Source organism: Chiloscyllium plagiosum, unplaced genomic scaffold (genome assembly GCF_037043375.1).
Source record: "Chiloscyllium plagiosum isolate Xiang-an unplaced genomic scaffold, Cpla_swu_hap1 HiC_scaffold_3, whole genome shotgun sequence".
NCBI classification, from domain to species: Eukaryota; Metazoa; Chordata; class Chondrichthyes; order Orectolobiformes; family Hemiscylliidae; genus Chiloscyllium; species Chiloscyllium plagiosum.
In genome coordinates, this window is record NW_028270141.1 from 104,964,309 (window position 1) to 104,990,992 (window position 26,684).

Below are 26,684 nucleotides of genomic sequence, written 5' to 3' on the forward strand. Positions count from 1 at the left end.
GAGGAAACTAAGTGATTGTAAAGTGTCTTGCAGCATCCGGTTAATATGAAAGAGTTATGTAAATATAAGTTTTCTTTTCACCACACCATCTGTTCCTATAGGTACTGAGACTTGGATTGCTCAAATTCATGTCAAACCAATGGTTTGTTTTCACAGAATTATATAGTGGAGCAAGATGATATTCAACCTATTTTATCTGCACTAGCTTTTTGGGGAGGGAAAAAAACTATCCATTAGTTTCATTCCCTTGTTGTTTCTCTAGAACCGTAGACCTAACGTTTATGTGAACTTATAAAGTTAGATTATGGCATGAAATTGCCTGTGCCCATTTTACTCAAGAGTCTTAAAATAAAATCCGAGAAATGAGAGTTAAAATCAAAAATTCTGATCATTCAAACTTGGGAGAAAGACCAATGTTCTCATCCATAGCATCACTGTACAGAAGACTGTGAAGACTCAGTTTCTACAGTGCAGCTTTTCCAATATTATTGGCTGAATGAATTTGCTAAATTTCAACAGCACCAACCCTCACCAAATGTTATAAACTGTTGAAAATTATGACTACATTTCCTTTAGAGCTCTGGTAAATGATAAAAGAAGAAAATTAACAAGAGTGGTTTAGGTATGAATCTACTCAAAAAAATGGAACACCATTTATATTCAGTGAAATGGGCTGGCGAAGGTTCTGTGATATTGCTAGGTCTGTATTAATTTTGCCTTGCATGCTTCTATTGTACTGTTAAATGCTGCTTAAATAAATGGATTTAAGCATTGTGACATTGTTAATTGTGGATGAGGATATTTGTAGATTTTAAATTTAATACTTTGGAGGTAGTGAATGCAAAATGACTACTTTAGAGAATTGAAAGTACCTCTTTTCGTTTCTGTGTACTAAGATTAAAGATTATGTATTTGTAGATGCAGTGTATTAGAAATCTTTGAGTAATATTCTTTCGTTGTTTGGTAGAAATTGTAAGCGGACAAATATTTCTAGGATAGGTGTGTTGGTTTTAGCAGTGAGAAATTAGAGATCCTCAGCAGATGGTGAAGTGTTGGTCAGTGTACACTTAAAGAAAAACAGAACAACTGTGGGTTCTGTGTAATCAACATTAACTTATAGAAACTGTAGTTTGTGGACTGGGAATATATCCATTAGATAGCTAGTAATGAGTTGAATTTTATGGGATTTTGAAAGGCACCATGTTCATTAACAAAGGATTAAAAAACGAGTATGTATGAATGGCAAGAAACAGTTGCCAAAGCTATCTCATATACCCTTTTTGCCCTCCTGATTTCTCTCAAGTATACTCCTACTGCCTTTATACTCTCCTAAGGATTCACTCGATCTATCCTGTCTATACTTGACATATGCTTCCCTCATTTTCTTAACCAAACCCGCAGTTTCTTTAGTCATCCAACATTCCCTGTACCTACCAGCATTTCCTTTCATCCTAACAGGAATATACTTTCTCTGGACTCTTGTTATCTCACTTCGGAAGGCTTCCCATTTTCCAGCCGTCCCTTTACCTGCCCTTTACATCTGCACCCAGTCAGCTTTTGAAAGTTCTAACCTAATATTGTCAAAATTGGCCTTCCTCCAATTTAGAACTTCAACTTTTAGATCTGGTCTATCCTTTTCCATCACTATTTTAAAACTAATAGACTTATGTTCGCTGGCCCCAAAGTGCTCCCCCACTGACACCTCAGTCACCTGCCCTGCCTTATTTCCCAAGAGTAAGTCAAGTTTTGCACCTTCTCTAGTAGGTGCATTGACTTACTGTCTCTGATGTCTGAATGGTTCCATGGTCACAGTATGCTCGTATACCTGCAGTTGTTGGTCCAGCCATGTCTGTAGTGAGTAGAACATTTACATTGTCCAGACAGATACATTATACTTGCACTCCTGCAAACAAAATTGGTAAGCCAACATGTACTGAAAGTCTTACATGCATAAATTTTGTCATGGCTTCCCGTGTCTGTGGGAAAGTGTTTTTTTAGAACTCACAGGTATAGCATATTAATACTTGCACCTGTGTCAATTTTAGCCAATAATATACAGTCACCAGTTTTCTGAGGACAGATATTTGAGCTTTTGCAACCATTTCAGTCAGTGTGATGGCATTAATTTTTCTTTCATGAGATTGACAATGTGAAACGTATTCACCACTACTTTGTCTTGTTTTGTATGTCATGGATTATAGTTTGTCGATTATTTCTTGTAAATGCCTCTGTTGGGATAGATGGCCTTTAGAGTAGCTTGAAGGTATTCTTTTATGTGTGGTTTGTTTGTGTTGGTGCATGGCTGTTTGTAATTATACCTGCCTTTGCTCTAGTACACTGTCTCTGCTGTTGCCCTTTTCTGCCACATGCCTTGCAAAATTGATTGAAAGCTGGCCATTTCCTTGCTGCATTCCATAACTTCCACATGTCTTCCATTGTGAATTCATTTTCTTTTCAAATTCACAGGAATATTGTGTTGCCCCTTTGTCAAGCTTAGCCCATAGCAACTAGTTGCAGCAATTATGTGTTCTACGTTTTGTGTTAACCATCGAGTTTGTACTTGGGATTTGTAAGCTTCATCAATCCGTGAGGATTGCTTTGTACTTGCAGTGATCCTTCTGTAGTTCTTTGCTATAAGCTTTTGGTTTGACTGGTAATTTTCTTCTGGAAAATCTCCATGGGGGTGCACTGATGTCTATGTGAGCAGTTTGATAACTGTCATGACCACAGATAATATGTCTCAGACCACCTAGCAACACATTGAACATTAATTCCAACATTTTGTTTGAAAAAAAGGACATATAGCAAAAAGTTGACGAAAGATGTACATTCAGTGGCCGCTGAAAAAGAGTATATGAGAGAGAGAGAGAGAGAGAGAGAGAGACTCTGGAATGTCGCACTTGACAAGTTGTAAAAGAAGCTTCAAAGGGAGAAAATGCACTGTAACTTGTAATTGAAATCTCCCAAGGGGTATTTCAGACTGTGAACATGATGGTTCACTTCAGAATGAGTGAGAGACAAATGGAATTTTCCTTCTTTTAACAACGCACAGGGACAAAGTTTAATAGTGAGTTTAAACCCAAGTCTGTGTGTGTTGCTAGTCTGACATCACAGCTCTCAGAACAGCCATTTAAACATCTCTGACTATAGGTTAAAAAAAAAACACAGGGTCACTGGATTCGAAATGTTAATTCCACTTTCTCCCCAAAGATGCTGCCACCCCTGTTTCATTTTGCCAACAATTTCTGTCCTTGTTTCATAAAAAGAGAATTTGGCTTCTGTGTTGATTCTCTGTTGAGCTTTCTTAAGCTGGTCATGGTGGAAGTAAGTAAGTAGATAATCTTTTGTCTGGTCATTGTCAGATATAAAGGTTCCAACCTTGTCTGGATATATCTTGTGCAGATATATTTTAATAGTGTATTTCAGGATTTCCCAAAATACTTCAGGCCTGTGAAGCCCTTTTGAAGTATCATTAAGTTGTAATGCACTCCGTTTGTGCACAGCAATCTCCCACAAATGGGACTACAAGAGATGACTAGATAAATCTGTGGGTGATATTGGTTTAGTAATAATTGTTGAGTAAAATACTCAGCTCTTCAAATAGTGCCACAGGATCTTGCTCTTGAAAGATCAAATGGGATCTTGGATTAATGTCTCATCAGAATGACACCACTGATATTAATGCAACATTGCTTTCACCTGAGGGCAGTATTGAGACATTTTTTTAAACTCAAATCTATATTGGTAGCACTTTAAACTAAAACCATCTGACTCTGAGTTGCGAATGTCGCTACTGATCAGAACTTACACCATTTTAGTTGGAAAGTGTGTGTTATATGCAGCAGTTTTGGTAAATTAATGGAACATGGAATTTTGCAGCAGAAATACAGATTACAAATTACTTCACACAGAGGGTGGTTGGCATTTGGAACACGTTGCCAGCAGAGGAGGTAGAGGCAGGCATGATAGATTCATTTAAGATGCGTCTGGACAGATGCACGAGTAGGTGGGGAGCAGAGAGATACAGATGCTTAGGAATTGAGCGACAGGTTTAGATAGTACGTTTGGATCGGCTCAGGCTTGGAGGACCAAAGAGCCTGCTCTTGGGCTGTAAATTTTCTTTGTTCTTTGTTCTAAATAAGTTATTAGGCCCTTTGAGCCTTGTCCATCATTTGATGAGGCTAATGGTCTTATAGCTACCTTCTTATCTGCTGAATAATTGCAGGAATGCCAAACTTTTTTATGTTAATGGACTACCTAGGTTCCTTGAAATTTTTAAGACCATGATCAGTCTAGCAGTCACTGTTGCGCATAGCTTTCATTGCACAAATGTCTGCCTGTCCCACTTTCTGTTGGTGACATAGTTGATTCTAATGATTCTTTCAACTCTAAAAGAAGAAATTCCTCATCTCAATCTTAAATTGGCGCTACTTAATTCTGAGACTATGCCCTATGGTTCTACAGTCTCCCATGAGGGAAAACATCCTCTCAGCATTTACCCGTCAAGCCACTTAAGAATCCTGTATGGCTCAATGAGATCACCCCTCATTCTTCTAAACTCCAGTGAGTAGAGTCCCAACCTGTTTAACCTTTGTTCATAAAATCGTCCCTTCACATCAGGGATCATCCTAGTGAACCTTCTCTGAACTACTTCAATGGTATAACCTTACCTTAAGAAAGGGAACTAAAGCTGTTCACAGTACTCCAGATCTGGATCTCACCACATCTTAAACTGTTGCAACAAGATTGCCCCACTCTTATACTCCACCCCTCTTAAAATAAGGGTCTAAATTCCATTAGCCTTCCTAATTACCTGCTGTACCTGTGTGCTCGCTTTTTGTATTTCATGCACAAACACTTCTAAGTCCTTTTATGTTGTAGCTTTCCGCAGTTTTTCTCCATTGAAATAATACTCTGTTCATTTGTTCTCGCTTCCAAAATGAACAACTACATATTTTACTACAAAATATGTCATTTGTCAATCTTTTGGCCACTTACTTATTGTATCAATTTATCTCTGTAAATTATCTGCATCTGCCTCACAACTTGCCTTTCAAAAGTACCAAAAGTATTAGGAACAATAAAATCTTGTTTCACGAAACAATACACTTTTCAGGAATGCAACGCAGTGTTAAATGAGGAATTACTAGGAAGGTGACCAACGTGTCACATTTGCAGAATCAAACACTAATACAACAAACCTTGAGAATGCAGGAGAAACTCGACTGGTCTGTTATCTGTGGGGATAGAAACCCAGTTAACGTTTTGTGTCCAATATGACTCTTCTTTAAAACATGCAAGGATATAGTGCATGCCACTGATGTAGAGGCCCTTACCTACACCCCTTCAAAGCATCATGATTAACTCAATTAAAACAGTGAGAAAATCCAGGAATTACTGGCAAAGAGGCAACATCTTTGTGGCTTTTTTTTGGTGACAAGCCATCGCTGTCCAAATGTGCTGCTACTAAAGTGTCCACAGGACTGTCCAATGCAAGCTCAGCAATGCAAGACAATTGGCTGAATTCAAAAAGCAGACTACAAAGACCGGAAGAGACTGAAATGCTCTGAAATCTGACTACAGGGTCCCAGTGTAATTGTTCATCATTAATCCGGGATGCAAATGGATCAACAAATTCTTACCGCCGAGCATTTTAACCAAGTCTTCAATCAATCTTTATCCCTGAATGAAGAAACAATCACAACTCTGCAACAGGTTGATATCAACTCTCTTGATGACCTTCATACACTGTTAGAAGTGGCAAATGCAATCTTGTCGCGGAACTGATACTGTTTCAGCTGAGGTTTATGAATCAGGAGGTGAATTTCTGATCGAAAATGTTCACAGTTCTTTCAATCTGTGTGGGAGCAAGGAACTATCTAGCAAGAACGGGCCAAAGGGCCCATTCCTGTGCTGTACTGTCCTGTGCTCTATGATCACAGGAGTGACTATGTCTGCAGCACATTGTTGACTGAGTTTTGAACACAAAGGTGCCTTCATTATCCAGCTGTTCAAATGGTAAGGAACTTGTCAATCTTCAACAATCATAGAGGAATCTTGCTGCACTCCAGCATCAGCAATACCTTCTCAAGAATTCTTCTGAATCTCTTAATGTAATTTCTCAACTAAAATTTGCTGCCAAGAAGGAAGTGCCATTTAAGAAAAGGTCAAGGAGCCACTGGTACTTATAGTGTTTGCAGTTGGATAGTTCCAGAAGAAAGGGCAAAAACAGGACATGGACCTCTAAATCAATTTGCTGACCTGATCAAGACCTTTGACATGGTCGGCTGTGAGTGTCTTTGGAAGGTAATGGAGAAATTTGGCACCTCTGAAAAATTCATCATTGTGTGCTGATAATATCAACAGCCATATTTCAACATCTGAGAGGGGGAAAGTGCAAAGGAGATGTGAGGGACAAGTTTTTTACACATAGTGGTAGGAGTCTGGAACGTGTTGTTAGGGGTGGTGATGAAGGCAGATAGGATAGGGGCATTTAAGGAACTTTTAAATAAACATATGAATATGCAAGGGATGAAGGGATATGGACCAAGGGCAGGCAGAAAGGATTAGTTTTAATTTGGCGTTATGTTTGGCACAGGAAGGGCCCATTCCTGTGCTCTACTGTTTTGTGTTCTATAATCACAGGAGTGACTACGTCTGCATCACATTATTGACGGAGTTTTTAAAAAGAAATGCATACAGTTAAAGTTCTAGTGTTGTAGCGTTGTAAATTGCTGTCTGTGTAAATTGTTAGTCTGTTTCTTTCTAATGTTAAACTGGCTTGTGTCTCCAATTCAGTTTCTATGACAAAACCATTAGCAATCATCATTTAGACATTATGTGGACGTTTTTAAAGTAGGTAGTGAAAATATCATGCAGTAGCTTGTAATTTTGAATTTAAAAGGCTATGCAGTAAGTGATAATCTAATGAGTTGCGCAGCGACATTGATTGAATGTGAATATGTGACATTAGGTCATGACTGAGTGACTTCTTTAATTTCAGACTTCAGAGTCATAAAGATGTACAGCATGGAAACAGACCCTTCAGTCCAAATAGTCCATACTGCCCAGATATCCCAACCTAGTCTAGTCTCATTTGCCAGCACTTGGCCCTTATCCCTCCAAACCCTTCCTATTTATATGCCCATCCAGATGCTCATTCCATACATGCACCACCCTCTGCATGAAACATTTGCCCCTTAGGTCTCTTTTATATTCACCTCCCCTCACCCTAAACATATGCCCTCTAGTTCTGGACTCCCCCACCCCAAGGAAGAGACTTTGTCTATTTATCATATCCATGCCCTTCATGATTTTTTAAACCTCTATAAGGTCACCCATCAGCCTTCGACGTTCCAGGGAAAATAGCCCCAACCTATTCGGCCTCTCCCTATAGCTCAAATCCTCCAATGCTTCAATATCCTTGTAAATCTTTTCTGAACCCTTTCAAGTTTCACAACATCATTCCGATAGGAAGGAGACAAGAATTGCATGCAATATTCCAACAGTGGCCTAACCAATATCCTGTACAGCTGCAACATGACCTCCCAACTCCTGTACTCAATACTCTTGACCAATAAAGGAAAGCATACCAAACGCCTTCTTCACTATCCTATCTACCTGCGACTCTACTTTCAAGGAGCTATGAACTGCATCCTAAGGTCTCTTTGTTCAGCAAAACTCCCCAGGACCTGACCATTAAGTGTATAAGACCTGTTAGGGTTTGCTTTCCCAAAACGCAGCACCTCGCATTTATCTAAATTAAACTCCATTTGCAACTCCTCAGCCCATTGGCCCATCTGATCAAGATCCTGTTGTAATCTGAGGTAATCTTCTTCACTGTCCATTGCACTTCCAATTTTGGTGTCATCAGCAAACTTACTAACTATATCTCCTATGTTCATATCCAAATCATTTAAATAAATGACAAAAAGTAGTGGACTCAGCACCGATTATTGTGACTCACCACTGGCCACAGGCCTCTGGTCTGAAAAACAACCCTCCACCACCACCCTCTGTCTCCTACCTTCGAGCCAGTTCTGTATCCAACTGGCTAATTCTCCCTGTATTCCATGAGATCTAACCTTACTAACCAGTCTCCCATGCCTTACTGAAGTCCATTTGATCACAATCATCACTCTGCCCTTATCTGTTCTCTGTGTTACTTTTTCAAATCAAGTTCATGAGACATGATTTCCCAAGCACAAAGTTGGCCATCAAATATGCTGAATAAAGGTTATATACTTCTTCCAAATATTAAGGAAGTAAAAACAAACTATTCTGAGCTATCCTTGTATGAAGTCGAATGATCAAGGGACAGTTTCTAAGTTTATCCCCTACCTACACTTCTACTGTGAAATTGGTCCACTTATTAATTTGCCATGTGTGTTTGTGTGGGCATATAGATTGCTACCTGGTAATTTCATTTTTGAGATTAGAAGGGGGTGGCAATTGTTTGAACAATTATAACATCAAAAAATTTGATTTTACAGTATTTTCTTGAATCTCTGACAAAATCACAGTTGATTGGGGATCATTGAAATGGAGGGATTGTTCTACATGCAAAGGCTAAAAAGGTTGGGATGCTACTCACTGAAATTTAGAAGAATGAAGTGTGATCTCATTGAAACATATAGGATTTTTAAGGGACTTGACAGGACAAATGCTTAGAGTATGTTTCTGTTCACATGAGAGTCTGGGTTCAGAGGACATAGTCTCAGAAAAACGGGGCACCAGATTAAGACTGAGGTGAGGAGGAATTTCTTCTCTGAGGGTTGAGAATCTTTGGAACTCCTTGCCCTAGAGAGATATGGGGGCAAAGGTTTTTCATATATTTAAGGCTAAAATAAATAGATTCTTGATCAGTAGGGGAATCTATGGGGAAAGGGTTGGAAAGTGGACCTGAGGAATGGTGAATCAGCCTTGATCCTGTTGAAGGACTGAATGGACCAATCCTGTTCCTATTTCTTAAGGTCTTACAGATACTTTTTATCTCTAAGTTTTAATATATGGGGAAGTTTACATGCAATATCCTATGGTATTTATTTTAAACAATGTCCATGTTGACCTTGCCTGACATACCTAATTGCAATGTGCTTGAATATTTCCTAAATGTGACCTATTCAGTTTTATTAACCTTATTAATCCTGTGCACATCTGGGAAATGGAATAGAAAAGGCTTCTCTGGTCATGTGAATACTTTATTAATAAACTTTTCTTTGCAATCATTTTCTTATTTCGCATCTGTTTTGTACTTCAGGTAACCAAAGAACTGAAAATGTATGACAACAAGATCATTGAATGCAAGTTTGAAAACAACAGCTGGGTTATTATGCGTGAAAGATTAGACAAGAGCTTCCCAAATTCCTATGACACAGCTATGGGTAAGTAGTTCTTAAGAATTTCAAGTGGACTAATGATCTAAAGAATATGCTAGAAAACAATTAACTAATTAACACTAAATTGTCCCCTTATATCACAAAATAAATTCCAAATAATGAAGCAATCCTCTTCCAAAATGCTACAAATCTTTTTAGTAATGGTGAGACCTTGAATGAAAACAGAAACTGCTCAGAAGCTCAAATGCCTGTCATTTGTGGAGGGCGAACATTGATGTGACCTGGAAAGTAACCTTACAGAACTAGTGTGATGGGATGTTTCAAAGGGTGGGAGATAAGGGAACTTAAGTTGTATGCCAAGTTTACTATGTCTCTTCCAGCATACTCAGATTCCAGTGCCTTGCTACATGTTCTGATTGAACGTGTGTGCATTGTATCATTATATACTATTGATTGAACCCAGCAGCCTGTAGCTGTACCACTTGATCTATAAGAACCAATAGCATGTCAACATGGCTTCCTACCTGCTCACATAAAGACACTGGTGGTGTCAAATTTAGTGTAATTTGCAATGCTAGTTCCTTCAGCAGTCCAAATTTCAACTACTTCTTTATTAAATGTGATAGTACGTAAATATTAGACTTAATAAATAATGTATACACAACAAGCTGTCTATCTGTGCTTTTACCAGTTGGTTTAACATCCAGACTAGTCAAGGTGTGATTGGTCCCTGATGTTAGAGCTTCTGACTATACTGAATTCCAGTTTCCCAAAGCACAAAGCCCAATCTAATGTACCATAGCACTTCATCAAAGTATTCCTTATTCCTTATCACACTGATTTTTGCTGCCATTGACAACTTTCATTGGCTTCCTATACCTAATGTATCCTCTTCCAAATCCTTGTTCTCATTTATGGCCTGACTTACCCTTTTCTCAGAACCTGCAACAATTTTGTGTCCCTGTTCCTGCACTTGCCTCTTGCCTTCTCCCCACATTCAAAGAGAAAGTTTTCAATCACTTTAGCCTCCTTGTCTGCAAATACCTTCAGGCATAACTTGATCATTCTTCCACTATTGCACAATGCCTTATTGTTTGTTCCTACTTTGGATTTTTTTTTTAAAGTGAAAGCTAATGTTGAGAGAATCCCCTGTGTAGTTGTCATCATAATCACTGCCCATGCCAGCAGAAAACAAGAGTTGCTTCCCTCTAAGGAATACTTTACACGCATCCATATCTGTTCTGCTGATTTTATATTGTGTTGGATTGTTCAGTCTTGAATCTGTTGAGCAAGCAAAATTCACATGTCATTCATTTCTATTTTATGAACATTATTAAAGGATTTTGTTAAAAACAAAGACAGTGTTCAAAATATAAATATTCTGAACACAAGCTAATAAATCTTCATAATGCCTCCAGTTTCAAGGGAATCAAACTGCTAAGGAATATTGTACATCGTTAAATATATCCAGTTAACCAATTAACAATATTATTTTGTAATATAGAAATAGAATAAATGCCCTTTTATTATCCCTGATGTTTTTGTTTTCAGTTATTGACTTGTAGATGGAATGCCAATTACATCTCATAGGCATTCATACTTAAGCAAGCGATTTTGTGTAGATTTCTGTAGCAAATCTCCAAATGTTCAGATTGCTTTGACTGGCATGATCACCCTCCTCAATATTACAATGCTGTAATAAAGCATCCTAAAGGAAGTTGAATTGCCGTTTCTGAACAGATGTGAGTGATAACCAACACATCTCTTGTTTTATTCATGCTGCTTCATCCTCTCCATGATACAGTGTTAAAGTAAACAGCCAAATGCTCAGAATTAATTTCTGAGCTGTGGCAAATTCACTAGTCTAAGAACAGGCAAAAAGAAGGATGTTTTCCTCACCGTTTTGGTTGAGGAACAAGTGAGATAAGCTATTTTAGATTGCTATTCTCTGAATCCAAACAGAAGCTGTGGTTGTTTGAAGCACCATAAGAATAATAAACAGAACTGTGAAGCCATTTGCACCTTTCTGCCATTTGTCATCTAGACTTTAGTGAAGAATAGCTATTTTATTCAGTAGTGGAGGTATGGCGCTGTCCATTGAGCTCTACTCCAGCAAATAAGAAGAGAAATAATGCTTCACCACTTAAATTAAAGAAGCAAGAATAATTATGTTGATGTGAAAGAAATTAGCCCTGAGCAGTAGTGGAAAACAGATAGTACTGAATTAACACTCATATTCACATGCTTTGGAAATAAAATAAAGTCGAACTCAGATGGCTAAGCAATTCTTAATATTTTTTTCTTTTCTGTTTTCTTTTGTCTTTGAACAATAAATGCAGATAATATTGTGGGTGTCATCAAATGTAACAATATGAGAGAGCTGCAGTTCAGTTAATCACTAGGTTACTGCCTTTTGTTCACTGTTCACTGTTCAAACACAAATATAACCCAAGACAGACAAAAATAAAGATGAACAAAAGGATGTTAATGATAATTCTTTGTTACTGCTTGATTTGAAAAAGGATAGTGACATTTCCTACCGTACATTCCTTTTTTCTAACTATTTTTAAAGCCTTATCATCACTGGGGTTCCTCAGAATCTTGCTGAAATTAAATATTTTGCTGCTGTTCAAGAGTGGAAAGATAAATCATATTATGCAGTTCTTGCGCACTGATATAATGTGGCCAGAAAGGATTACTTGTTTTACTCAGTTATAATTTGTCACTGTCGTTTTAGTTGTCACTGTATCTCTGAATCGGGTAATGTGTTTGCTTTCACTAAGCAAACTGTCAAATTGCTTTCCAAAAAAAAATGAGCAGTTTCGAGTTACAAGTATTCATTTGTTGCCAATCATAAGGTCTAGTAACCAAATTCAGTAAAGATAAATCACAGGGACTAGGACTGACTATAGGGCCAAAAGTCCTTGGCCTCACTTTGGTGCCCAGCAAAGTCAGGATTGGTTGCAGATAATGGTGAACATAAAAATGTAACAAGGCTAGTACAGCAGTCTATAACATTCTCCTTGATAACATGTTACCACTGTTCTCTTTATAGAGACCAAAAAGAAACATGCTGCAGGGTTTGTCATTGGAGGTCCAGTGCCGAATCCATTCTCGATTCTTCTCACATCATGGGCCACAGATAATGGAATTTCCACCAGGAACAGGGGCAGAAATCATAGGCCCTGGTACTGCTCCAGACCTGGACCTCTGTCCCCTAGCCCCAAACTGAACAAAGTGGTTCCTGAATTGGCCATGCTAAATTGCCCATAGTGTTAGCTGCATTAGTCAGGGATAAATGTAGGGCAGGGGAATGGGTTTGGGTGGGTTTATCTTCGGAGGGGCAGTGTGGACTTGTTGGGCCGAAGGGCCTGTTTCCACACTGTAGAGAATCTAATCTGACCTGAGCACAGCAGGGTCCCCAGAGCCTCTAGTCACAGCTGTTGAGCCCTGATGTATCCCCTGTCCCAAGAATATATCGTACATTTTGATGTACAGGTCATTCTGCTATAATGTGCATTTCGTTAACACGAATTCACTAAAACACTTTTGATGAATTGGGAACACTTTTTATAGCACCAAGTTGTAAAGCATGTATTGGTTATAACATGGGATTGCACGAGAATGGAACTACCGCGTTATTGCAAAACTGACTGTTATGTAATGATATAATATATTGGTCAAAAAATTCAAAATGGGATTCACCAAAACTTGGAAGCAGTGCACAAGATTAACGAGGTTCCTTCTTCCTAATGCTACATGAAACCTGCAATGTAGGAAATGCATCAACACATTTATGCACACTGCGATCCCACAAACAATGCTCCCTCTAAGATTTCCTTGTGCTGGTGGGTTAGAAACTTCATTGAACACCAACTCTTCTGTCCATGAGCAGTTTACACTTTGTGTTGGAGATTTCTTCCAATAAACTGATGAAGCTGTGAGTAACGTGAAGATTTCATTGTGCAGTAGTTCCCAGATTGCTGCTTGACCACAGATATCAGAGGAAATGTTGCCCAAACGAACATTACAAAATTGGAGCAGGTATAAGCTATGTTGCCCTTGAAGACTGCTTTGGCATTCACTGTGGTCATGGGTGATTGAATCTTGGTCCCATCTACACTTTTCTACCTGTTCCCCTGTGGTTCAACAATTCTCAACCTTGAAATTGTTCAATGGCACTGCCATCACTGGCCACTGGCAAGGAATTCCAAAAATTCATAACACTTGCAGAGAAATATTTCTCCTCATCTTAAATGATGTACTCCATTACTATTCTGTTAGCATTGGTTAATGTTTAATGAAAAATCTAAGATCCTAACTATTAACCAACAGAACACTGCCACGAGATTTCATGTTCTTAAACAAAAATAAACTTTATTGTATCTAAGAAGAATTAACTGAAACAATTCCTTATCTAACTGAACACTATAGTTTGTAATTGCTAATGCCATAAATTCAATTCTTCATTTTCCTACCCTCGCAACCATCTTCTCGAGAATTCCCTGATAGGTTACAACAATTATAAAGGTGCATTCACTTCATTAGGAACTAACCCAAAAGGTATGCCAGATCCCTCCAGAATCCACTTGAATTCTCATAGGTGTTCCATTTTCTCCAAAGTAGGATTCTCTGAGGGTCCTTTTGTTAGCCTTTGGCTCCAACGTTTCTTTTCCAGCTGAGTACCTCAGGTCCTAGGCCTGATTGCTTTCAGGTACCAGCTGCCTTTCAACAGCTTCCCGATTTAAGTCTGCTAACAACTTTCTCCCACAAGCATCAATGTAGATCTCTTCCACAATTTGAAGCTAGACCAAATTATCTAGCTGCTTGTCCCTGATGAATTCTGACTTGAGATAGAATCTCAAGCATATTCCATGCAGTGACTGATGAAATTAATATTTCTTTGCTCTAAGTGCAAGCCTAATTGAATACTATGTCCTGTTGGCATTTCATCTATGAGATACAGTTCATGACAAAGCAAAGCAGCTACTTCCTCTATCTGTTATCAATTTGAACTGTTTGCTTCTATCACACATACCAAATTGAACGTTGTAACCGAGACTATCCTGAATCGCTATCTCTTTGGCACTATGGCAAATTTTGAGGCGGTTCAAATGGAACTGCAGAGATATTATTTTTACCTAGAATGCCGCTCTTTAATTCTGTTACCATATTTGATTTGCAATTTTGAAACCTCACATTCAATTCTAGATTTCTTCACTGAGGAAACATCTTCTCTCCATAGTCCGTGTCAAAGCCCCATCCAAACCTTGCCTATTTCAAATGAATCATCTCTCATTCTTTCTGAATTATAATGAGCATAGGCCTAATCTGCTCGGCCTTTCCTCGTAGTAAAATGCTTTTATCCAGGAATCAATCTAGTGAACCTTTTCTGCACTGCCTCTAATACAAGTATCTCCATTGAGGTAATCCCTTGAAGTATGGTCCCACAGTGGCTAAGCGCTTTAAAACTGTAATGTTTGAACTTTCAGCTTTGTTTCTTTATTTTCTACTTAAAACTAAGAAAGCGTCTAGTTTAATTTTTAATTTTGTTCTTTCTTTCTACCTTGTTCTTAAGATTCTACAACTAGGTACTTGTACCTAAGATGGTGCCTTGTGTGGTAACATTATGCACTTTTCACTGTGCTCATATACTTTTGTACTTGAATAAATGTGACAATAAAAGCAAATCCATCCTTGAATTAGGAGATCAAAAATGGGCACGGTGCTGTTGGTGCTGTCTCACCAAAGTTAAGACAGCAATGTGATTATGACCAGATAATTTGTAATTTTACTAATACCAGTTGACAGAAATTTTGGCCAAGACATAGGGGAGAATTACCCCACTCTTCTTCAAATTAGTGCAAGAATTTTAAGTCCACCTGAGAGGGTAGACTGGGCCTCTGTTTAACACCATATCTGAAATGACAACACCAGTGTGGTCATTCCCACCTTGAACTGCACTGAAATATCAGTGTAGATTTTGTTTTCAAATCTGAAGAGTGGCTACAGAGGTCCTGTAAGACAGATAAATATAGAATAATCCAGAAAGTCAAGGCAGTCTGTGTCTGGGTCTGCCAGAAAATTAAGGCAAAACAGTTAGCTGAATTCAGGAAACTCCTGTGTGTTCTAAAGTTTAAATTAATGATACTTTTAGCTTATCACTTGATCTAGCTGTCTCAAAGAGTGATACTAGATGAAGGGAAAAAACATCTTGTGATTGCGCAGTAATTTCCCAAAGGAAACAGGTTGTAGCTATTCCACTCTGAGTATAAGCAAGAAACTTGTGGATAGTTTTTACTGACATTTGAGCATTTGTAAAGGGTATTCTTGGGAATAAAGGGGTAATGTAGAACATAGAACATTACAGCACAGTACAGGCCTTTTGGCCCTCGATGTTGCACTGCCCTGTGAAACCAATCTGAAGCCCATCTAACCTACGTCATTCCATTCTTGACTATATGCCTATACAATGACCATTTAAAAGCCCATAAAGGTGGCGAGTCTACTACTGTTGCAGACAGTGCGTTCCACGCCCCTACTACTCTCTGAGTAAAGAAACTAGCTCTGACATCTGTCCTATATCTATCACCCTTCAATTTTGAAGCTATGCCCCCTCGTGCTCACCATTACCATCCGAGCAAAAAGGCTCCTACTGTCCACCCGATCTAACTCTCTGATTATCTTATATGTCTCAAGTCACCTCTCAAACTCCTTCTCTCTAATGAAAACAGCCTCAAGTTCCTCAACCTTTCCTCGTAAGACCTTCCCTCCATACCAGGCAACATCCTAGTAAATCTCCTCTGAATCCTTTCCAAAGCTTCCACATTCTTCCTATAATGCGGTGACCAGAACTGCATACAATACTCCAAATGCGGTCGCACCAGAGTTTTGAATAGCTGCAGCATGACCTCATGGTTCTGAAACTCAATCCTCTACTAATTAAAGCTCATACACCACATGCCTTCTTAACAGCCCTATCAACCTGGGCGGAAACTTTGAGGAATCTATGCACATGGACACTGAGATCTCTCTGCTCATCTATATTAGCAAGAAAGTTACCATTTGCCCAGAAGTCTGCATTCCTGTTACTCCTTCCAAAGTGAATCACCTCACACTTTTCCGTATTAAACTCCGTATGCCACTTTTCAGCCCAGCTCTGCAGCTTATCTATGTCTCTCTGTAACCTACAACATCCTCCGGCATTATCCTCAACTGTACGGACCTTAGTGTCGTCCGCAAATTTACTAAACCATCCTTCTACCCCTCATCCAGGTCGTTTATAAAAATGACAAACAGCAGTGGACCCAAAACAGATCCTTGCGGTACATCACTAGTAACTGAACTCCAGGATGAACATTTTTCAACAACCACCACCCTCTGTCGTCTTTCAGCAAGCCAATTTCTGATCCAAACCGCTAAATCGCCCTCAATCCCAACCCTCCATATTTTGGGCAGTAGCCTACCATGTGGAAACTTATCAAACGCCTTACTGAAATCCATATACACCACACCAATGGCTTTACCCTCATCCACCTGTTTGGTCACCTCCTCAAAGAGCTCAAGAAGGTTTGAGAGGCACGACCGACACTTCACAAAATCGTGTTGACTATCCCTAATCAACTTATTCCTATCAAGAGGATTATAAATCCTATCTCTTATAACTTTTTCCAACACTTCACCCACAATCGAAGTAAGGCTCACTGGTCTATAATTACCAGGGTTGTCTCTACACCCCTTCTTGAACAAGGGAACAACATTTGCTATCTTCCAGTATTCTGGTGTTATTCATGTGGACAAGATCAAAGCCAAAGGCTAGGTAATCTCTTCCATGGCTTCCCAGAGAATCCTAGGATAAATCCTATCCAGCACAGGGAATTTATCTATTTTCACATCTTCCAGAATTTCTAACACCTCCTTGTGAACCTCAATCCCATCTAGTCTAGTAGTCTGTTTCTCAGTATCTCTTGACAACACTGTCTTTTTCCAGTGTGAATACTGACGAAAAATATTCATTTAGCACTTCCATTATCTCCTCTGACTCCACATGCAACTTCCCACTACTGTCCTTGATTAGTCCTAATCTTACTCTAGTCATTCTTTTATCCCTTATATACCTATAGAAACCTTTAGGGTTTTCTCTGATCCTATCCACCAATAACTTCTTATGTACGCTCTTAGCTCTCTCTTTAGGTCTTTCCTGGCTTCCTTATAACTCTCAATCCTCCTAACTTAGCCTTCACATCTCATCCTAACATAAGCCACCTTTTTCCCCTTGACAAGAGATTCAACTTCCTCTAAACCACGGCTCCGGCGCTCGACAACTTCCTCCCTGCCAGAGAGGTACATACTTATCAAGGACACACAATAGCTGTTCCTTGAATAAGTTTCACATTCCTATTTTGCCCATCCCCTGCAGTTTCCTTCCCCATCCTATGCATCCTAAATCTTCTCTAATCGTATCATAATTGCCTTTCCCCCAGCTGTAGCCCTTGGCCTCTGGTGTATATCTATCCCTTTCCACCGCTCAAATAAACATAACTGAATTGTCACTATCACCCAAGTGCTCACCTTCCTCCAAATCTAACACCTGGCCGTGTTCATTACCCAATACATGGAGATCAATTTATGTAAATGTGAGGTGCTGCATTTTGGTTAGCAGGACTTATACACTTAATGGTAAGGTCCTAGGGAATGTTGCTGATCAAAGAAACCTTGGAGTGCAGGTTCATAGCTCCTTGAAAGTAGAGTCGCAGGTAGATAGGATAGTGAAGAAAGTGCTTGGCATGCTATCCTTTATTGGTCAGAATATTGAGTATAGAAGTTGGGAGAAAGTGAGGACTGCAGATGCTGGAGATCAGAGCTGAAAATGTGTTGGTGGAAAAGCGCAGCAGGTCAGACAGCATCCAAGGAGCAGGAGAATCGATGTTTCGGGCATGAGCCCTTCTTCAGGAATATAGAAGTTGGGAGGTCATGTTGTGGCTATACAGGACATTGGTTAGGCCATTTTTGGAATATTGAGTGCAATTCTGGTCTCCTTCCTATTGGAAGGATGTTGTGAAACTTGAAAGGGTTCAGAAAAGATTTACAACAATGTTGCCAGGATATGAGCTGTAGGAAGAGGCTGGTGCTGTTTTCTCTGAAGCGTTGGAGGCTGAGGGGTGACCTTATAGAGGTTTATAAAATCATGAAGAGCATGGATAAGATTAATAGACAAAGTCTTTTATCTGGAGTGGGGGAGTCCAGAACTAGAGGGCATAGGTTTAGAGTGAGACATGAAAAATATAAAAGAGACCTAAGGGGTGACTTTCACGCAGAGAGTGGTACATGTATGGAATGAGCTGCCAGAGGAAGTGGTGGAGGCCAGTACAATTGCAACATTTAAAAGGCATCTGGATGGGTATATGAATAGGAAGGGCCTGGAGGGATATGGGCTGGGTGCTGGCAGGTGGGACTAGATTGGGTTGGGATATCCACGGCATGGCCGAGTTGGACTGAAGGCTCTGTTTCCATGCTGTATATCTCTCTCTGACTCTTTGACTTTAAATCTAACATTGGCCTGTCTACATACTGTGTCAGAAAACACATTGAACAAAAACTGACCCATCTAAAGTACTTGAACTATAGTATTCCCAGTCAATATTTGGAAAGTTATAGCCCACCATAACAACTACCCTGTCACTCTCACTCCTATCAAGAATCATCTTTGCTATCCTTTCTTCTAAATCTCTGGAACTATTTGGAGGCCTATCGAAAACTCCCAACATGGTGACCTCTCCTTTCCTGTTTCTAATCTCAGCTCATGCTACCTCAGTTGACGAGTCCTCAAATGTCCTTTCTGCAGCCTTAATACTGTCTTTGACTAACAATGCTACACCCTCATCTCTTTTACCAGCTCCTCTGTTCTTATTGAAACATCTAAATCCCAGAACCTGCAACAACTATTCCTATCCCTGCTCTACCCATTTCTCTCAAATGGCCACAACATCGAAATCCCAGGTATGAACCCATGCTGCAAGTTCACCCACCTTATTCTGGATGCTCCTGGCGTTGAAATAGACACACTTCAAACTAGCTTGTTGCTTGCTGGTGCCTTCTTGAGACCCTGAAACCTTATTTCGGACCTCCTGACTCTCAACCTCCTCTATAGTTGAACTACAATTTAGGTTCTCATCCTCTTGCTGAATTAATTTAAACCCACCCAAAGAGCATTAGCAAATTCCCCCCCCAGGATATTGGTACCCCTCTGGTTCAGGTGAAGACCATCCTGTTTATAGAGGTCCCACCTACCCCAGAAAGGTCCCCAATTATCCAGGTATCCAAAACCCACCATCCCTGTAGCCACATGTTCAACTCTTCTCTTTCCCTAACATGTGAAGTTGATTTTTTTTGGGATAGGATAGAATAGAATAGAATCCCTACAGTGTGGAAATGGGCCCATCGGCCCAACAAGTCCACACCGACCGCCCAAAGAGTATCCCACCCAAACCCATTTTCCGATCCTATTCACCAACCTACACATCCCTGAACACTATGGCCAATTCACCTGACCTGCACATCTTTGGATTGTGGGAGGAAACTGGAGCATCCGGAGGAAACCCATGCAGACACTGGGAGAATGTGCAAACTCCTCACAGACAGTCACCCAAGACTGAAATTGAACTCGGGTCCCTGGCACTGTGAGGCAGCAGTGCTAACCACTGAGCCACCATGCTACTCCAACCTACAGTGACAGTTTTCAATTTTTTTTTATTTTGATGTAGCATAGTTCAGTTTTTTTACTGTTTAGTAAAAGTTTTATTCTGTGTTAAAAGTACACAGTGTCCTGTGAATGTTATACTGACCTCCACAGTTATATAAAAAATAATGAAGATGAGACCTAACATGCCTGGTTTTGCTCCAGGGTGTGATACGTCCAGTATTAACAGGCACTGGGATTATAAGTATTTGAAGAAATTTGGTATTGCAAAATCCACTGTCGAATGCTTCGAAGCAACTCATTTATCCAACGCTGTACATATAACCATTTACCTGTGTTCAGGATAAGGTTGTGTTTCAACTGTAACTAAGACTTATCCCTCAAATCAACAGGTGAATTTATCCATCACTGGTTAACAGCAAAGTATAAACATGAGAACAATCAACTATGGAGGAACTATCTTGGGTTTGATTGCAATCGCTGCTATAATTCTGATTATAAGCAGCAGGATTTTGAATTTGACATTCATTTGAAGCTAATTGCTTGCTCTCTGCTATGTTAAATTATCACCCGTAATGGCTCTCCTGGGGATCTAAATTCAGCTCTGTCGTTCAGTCTGGCTAGCTGCCAACTCAACCTTACCTCAGTTCCTTGGTAATGTAGCAGCTAACAAAATGTAGTTTGTAAGAGCCGGAAAGCAAAGTTAAGTTGATGGGTAATGGAACCAGTGTGAGACTCCTAAAGCAAAGCAAATCCTCACTATTGTAAAGAATGCTGATAAACCAGCAGGGAATGTAATTATAGAATTTGCAGTGTGGAAGGCCATCCGGTCTATTGCACCTGCGTCACTGTTACATCTTCAATGGAAGCTATCTATTTTTTCTTTGCCCTTTTCTTTTCGTTGTCTCCCTTTTCATATACTTCACACAGTTTTGTTTTAATTGAGGTTAAAGTCTGTACTTAAAAATGCAGTTGTGATAAAGCATTTTTGTTTGCTAAAAATTCCCTTCATGAAAAGAAACATTCTTCTAACTTCACTGAATTCTTCCAGTTGTGTTTGGGTTTCCTTGCTACCAATTTGCCATCCAGTTGAAGCCATCTCTTAATACTTGTCATCTTTGAAAATAATTTTGAAAACCAGTTTCAGTGAACAGATAACTTTTTAAAAAACTTTCTTTTATTATTTCAAGTTTTGTATGATTCATAGAAACCATTCTGCCTCTGAGTCAGAGAACTGAGATTTCCATTCAAGAGCACAAAACCCAAGCTGACCCTCTCACCTCGAAGCTACTGCACTGTTTGAGGTGTCATTGTCTAGAGGGGATCAAAATCCTGCCTGTTAACTCAGTGGATCTAAAAGATCCCATAGTATATTTCAAGGATAAGCAAGGATGTTCTCTCCATGGTTCTAGTCTGAAATTAATGCCCCAGCAATGTCATTTGAGAAAATTCAGATCATGTGGTTGGTATTACATTGCTGTTTGTGAAAACTTGTGAACGTAAGTTGGCTGCCACATTTCCTAAATTACAGCAATAAATTTACTCTATCACATCCTTGTTGGATGTTAAAAGCTTTGGATGGTGAAATCTTTTGCCAGAACTGCAAACCATATTCTGTGGCTTAATCAGTATCATTGCCAATTCATCATCACAGTCTTGTCTTTATACCCCAAACATAAAATCCAGAGTTCCACTTCCCTTTCTACTCATGTGCCTCCCTTGAAAAATAATGTATCTGTACTCCGAGATTTCTCTGTCACTTTGTTAATAGTTTACTATTTCAGTGTTTTGGGATGTATGCTATTTAGGTCTTAAATTTCCTGTTACTTTTTGAATATTGCACTTTTCAATACTAAGCATGGCTATTCTCCACATTAAACTTTAGTTTTCCTGTAGTCCTACGTCTCCATCTTCTGCAAACACTGGCGCAAAATACTTATTTATGCAATTCTAATATTTCTAAATTTTTTTTACTTAGATGGGGTTAATAAATAATTAGTATTCTCTTTTATTAAGAACAATAAGGAAGGTTATTTGTGTGTATCTTGTCACCGCATGTAAACAGTGAAGCATTTATTGAATTGCTAAGCATATCTGTTTTAATATAAGAAGAACCGTTCCAAAGTAAAGTCATTAAACTTGAAACATCAACTCTGTTTCTCTTCTACAAGATGCGACCAGACCTGCTGAGTTTCTCTGGTACTTTGTTTTCAGTTCAGAACCCCAGCACCCATAATATTTTGCTGTTTTTTGCTCATTTTTACTGTCAGGTGAGGAGTGGAAAAGGAGGGGGAGCTATTCTACCTCTTCTCATCTGGTCATAACAACAGTAAGATGGTATATATCTGCATACTATCTGAAATCATTAGCATTTGTGTTTAAAAAAATGATTTAATCTTTATTCAACCTGTGTTCTCATCTGAGTGTTTAAACATATAACATGAATTAGGCCTTGGCTGGAGTACTGTATACAGTTCAGATCGCTGCAGCATAGAAAGGATGTGATTGCACTAGAGAGAGCGCAGGGGAGCTTTACCAGAATGTTGCCTGGGCTGGAACAACTTGTCTGTGAAGACGGACCAGATAGGCTGGGGTTACTGTCCTTTGAGCAGAGAAAGTAGATGGGGAAATCTGATTGAGATATGCAGAGTTTTGAGAGCCATACCAGGGTGGATAAGGGGAAACTTTTCCCCTTAGCAGAAGGGCCAGTAACCTTGGTACAGTTTTATGGTATAAACCTTCAAGACATTTAAAAACTATTTAGAAGAGCACTTAAAACACCATAGCATTCAAGGCTACAGGCCAAGTGCTGGAAAATGGGATGACCGCATGGACATAATGGGACATAAATTTATAGGTATAAAATTATTGTATCATAACTAAAGCCCCTCATTTTGTTTAATGTTGACTGCCATTCCTTTCATGCTCTTAGCTTTTTCATTCACTCTCACTTGACTGAACTTCTGTATAATTGTCATTGTTTTCTTCTGTTTATATTCCCTGTATTTTTAATGTGCATTTTTTTATTGTAGTTTTACTCGTAACTTTATTTATCTGTTGAATTACTGCTTTTGAAAGATTGCCACTTTGCCTGCATCTTATGTCATTTTAAATATCTCCCAATGCTTGACTGCCCTTTATTCTAATATGACTCATAGCCCAGTAACTTGGACTACTTCCACTTCTTATCACTAAAATTAGCTTATTTTAAAGTGTTTAGCTCGGATAACAATTTATCTCTGCCACTGAATGTGTGTTGGCCGAAGGAAGAACCAGTTGTTTTCTGGTGAAGATGTGCATTCAGATCCTGTATTTTAAAAAAATGATCTATTGACGTTGGAGTTTAGTACAAATTCGCTTTTGTTTTCAGAATGTTGTAGATAGACATATTTGGAATGTTGTCATTTATTTTTAAAAAAATATTTTAATGAAAAAAATTTTCTTTACTAAATTATGAAATTACAAAAATATGAAAATATAACATTGTAACAACAAAAACAACAACTACGCTCATTACACATCAATAAATAAATAACGCCACTCAGCTCTCAACTTTCGAGAGCATCAATTATTAAACACACGTTTGCTTGAAATTCTTCCTTTTAGGACATTAGGCTTATGAAACCAAACCATCATGGCTAGACAAAAGCCCTAATCAAAATGGCGGAAAGATCTACTTCCAAATAATTCAAAAAGGGCTGCCATGTCTTATAGAAATTGTCTGTTTTCTGGTGCACCATGTTTGTAAGAAAGACCAAAGGAAGCTTTTTCCCATGCACATTTAAGGGAGATAAATTCGGCAAACCCAGGAGAAGAGAAACCGGGTCCGCTTGATTTCGGTCCCCAAGACCCCCTCTGTTACTCCTGCCATAGCGCTCCAGTACGTACGGAGGTTGTGGCAGGACCACAAACAATGAGTGAGGGGACCCGTATTTATTTTACACTTTGGGGCACATTGAAGACGCACCCTGCTTAAATTTTGCCAGATGAGCCCTATGAAGAACCTTTAACTGCGTAGCATGGGCCCTATTACATATTGAAATCTTCCTCGCATTCTCACAAATGTCCTCCCAAATTTCTGGAGTGATCTCCACCCCCAACTCTCTCTCCCAGACTTCCCGTAATTGGTCAATGTCACCTGAGGAACCATCCCCCCAACAAATGATCGAGAGTACTCACTGAAGGAGTGCTCTTAGCCTGAAGCACTCTCTTTTCCATGTCAGATCTATAACACTCGGGCAGAAGCATAGTCTCTTTTCGGATAAAATCTCTGATCTGAAGAAAACAGAAGAGGTCCCTACTCGATAATCCAAACTTATGAGTTATTTGATCAAATGACACCAACGTTTCACCCTCAAACAGGTCACCCAAACAAGAGACTCCCCTATCCGCCCAAGACCTAAACCAGGGTCCATTGTCCCTAGCCAGAAACCTGGCATACCAACTATGGGAGTATGGAAAGATGTTTTAGACATATTACCCTCCATCTGTCTCATTGCCCTTCCACGCTTTGACAGTATTAATAACTATTGGATTGTGGCAGTGTTCCGCAACTATCCTCATTTTAGCCAGGAACAACAGGTTAATAAGAGGACACTTTGCCTGGGAGGCCTCAATGTCTAACCGCATCAATGCAGAATCCTCACAGGCCCAATCACTCACAAAAAATAAAGGGAACTCAATTGGTATCATCTGATGTCCTGGAGATCCACTCCTCCCAACTCCTGGGGCATTTGTAATTTTGTAAGCTTGATAATGGGCCGTTTATGACCCAAATAAAAGAACTAAACCAACCATTTAATTTCTGAAACGTTTGTCAAGAAAAAAGCAAGGGAAGCATCCACAGAGGATATACTGAACAAGGAAGAACATTCATTTTAATAAGAGCAACTCAACCTAGCCATAGCATTGGAAGGTGCGCTCATCTTTGAAGGTTTTGTTTAATCTTGTCAAACAAATGAACAAAATTAGCCTTGAATAACTGACCAAAACTAGGGGTAACAGAGAGGCTCAAATAAAGAAAGCCTCCCTGTGCCCACTTAAAAGGGAACCCACCTTCAATGTCCAATATTCCCCTAAGATCCCCCCATAGGCATAGCCTCCGATTTTGAAAAATTGATCTTATAACCTGAGAAAAAGCCAAATGGGTTAATACACTGTATCCAATAGGGTACCGAAACTGCCAGGTACGAAAGAAAAATGAGAACATTATCCGCATATAATTTGGGGCAGGGTCCCCACGCATGGCCTCTGCCAGCAGCTCAATCACCAACGTGAAGAGCAAAGGTGAGAGGGGACAGCCTTGCCGGCTGCCCTTACCAATGTTAAAATTATCAGACCTAATACCATTAACTACCAGAGGATTACTGTAAAGGACTCTTACCCATCTAAAAAACACTTCACCCAGGCCATACCGCTCCAGGGTATAAAAAAGAAAAGGCCATTCCACCGGGTCAAATGCCTTGTCCGTGTCCGAGGAACCCACCGACCCTTGAACTGACCGTTGCTGGCACACTTGAAGTTGTCTCCTAACATTATTAGAAGATCTGTGATCCTTTATAAAGCCCGTCAGATCCTCCTTAACAATAGAGGGCAACACCCTTTCTAACCTCAATACCCGAGTCTTTGATAAAATCTTAACATTAGTTTAAAAGCGAGATGGGTCTGTAAGAAGCACAGTCTTCCAAGGTCTTTCCTTTCTTGAGGATAAGAGAGACATTAGCCTCTCTCAAGGATGTTGGGAGGTAATCCTGACTATATGAATAGTTATACATGTCTAGCATTTGTCCTAACAGTATGTTTACAAATTCTTTATAAAGCTCACTGGATAAGCCATCAGGGCCGGGGGCCCTACTACTTTGAAGTTGCCTCACTGCCTCCTGTATCTCCTAGGCTGTTATCGGAGCACTAAGGAGAGACGCCTGTTCATCAGTCACACCAGGAAGATCCATATTCCTAAAAAAAAGACTCCATCTTATCCCATCTGTCCTCACAGTATTCAGACTGGTAGAGTTCAGAGTAAAATCTCCGAAATGCCTCATTGATCTTTTTAGCATCGTAAGAGTCCCATTCCCTTCCCTAAGAGAAGGAACAGACTGGGAGGCATTCTTTCTCTTGACCAAATATGCCAAGTATTTACCCGGCCTATCAACATGCTGAAACAGCCTCTGCTTTGCAAAGGAATGTCCCTTACTTGCTGTATGCATTTGCATGGAGTTTAAGGTGGATCGGAGAACTGTGATCCGCTGCAGCTTAGTCACCGACAGCCTACTGTAATGTGCCGTCTCAGCTGCCTTCAGTTGTGCCCAAGCAGACACTGCTGCCATCGCAACTGTCACTGCGGGCTGGCAGAGTATGAGATAACTATCCCTCTAGCACAGGCCTTAGCCGTCTCCCAAAGAATGGCCGGATTACTCGCTGTACCTGAGTTGGTGGCCAAAAAATCTTCAAATTCTCGAAAGAAGTATTGTACAAACTTGCTGTCCTTGAGGATGAAGGGATCCATTCACCAGTACCGTGCGTCCATTGCATCACTCTTAATCTTAACCAATAAATACACCGCTGCATGATCAGAGATGGCAATATTCCCAATCGAATAGGATACCATCAAATCTAAAAAAGCTGCAGGAGTTGGGAAATAATCAATC

General features: G+C 39.6%; 1 protein-coding gene across 4 annotated transcripts in view; it reads left to right on the top strand.

The window, feature by feature from the left end:
• rngtt (RNA guanylyltransferase and 5'-phosphatase) overlaps window positions 1–26,684 on the top strand; it is a 419,390-nt gene that overhangs the window by 361,825 nt on the left and 30,881 nt on the right. For all 4 annotated transcript variants that reach the window (XM_043686797.2, XM_087982269.1, XM_087982267.1 and 1 more), the window contains one exon: window positions 9,260–9,383. In XM_043686797.2, coding sequence (XP_043542732.1) covers window positions 9,260–9,383 — 124 coding nt within the window. The remainder of the gene's footprint in view (window positions 1–9,259; window positions 9,384–26,684) is intronic.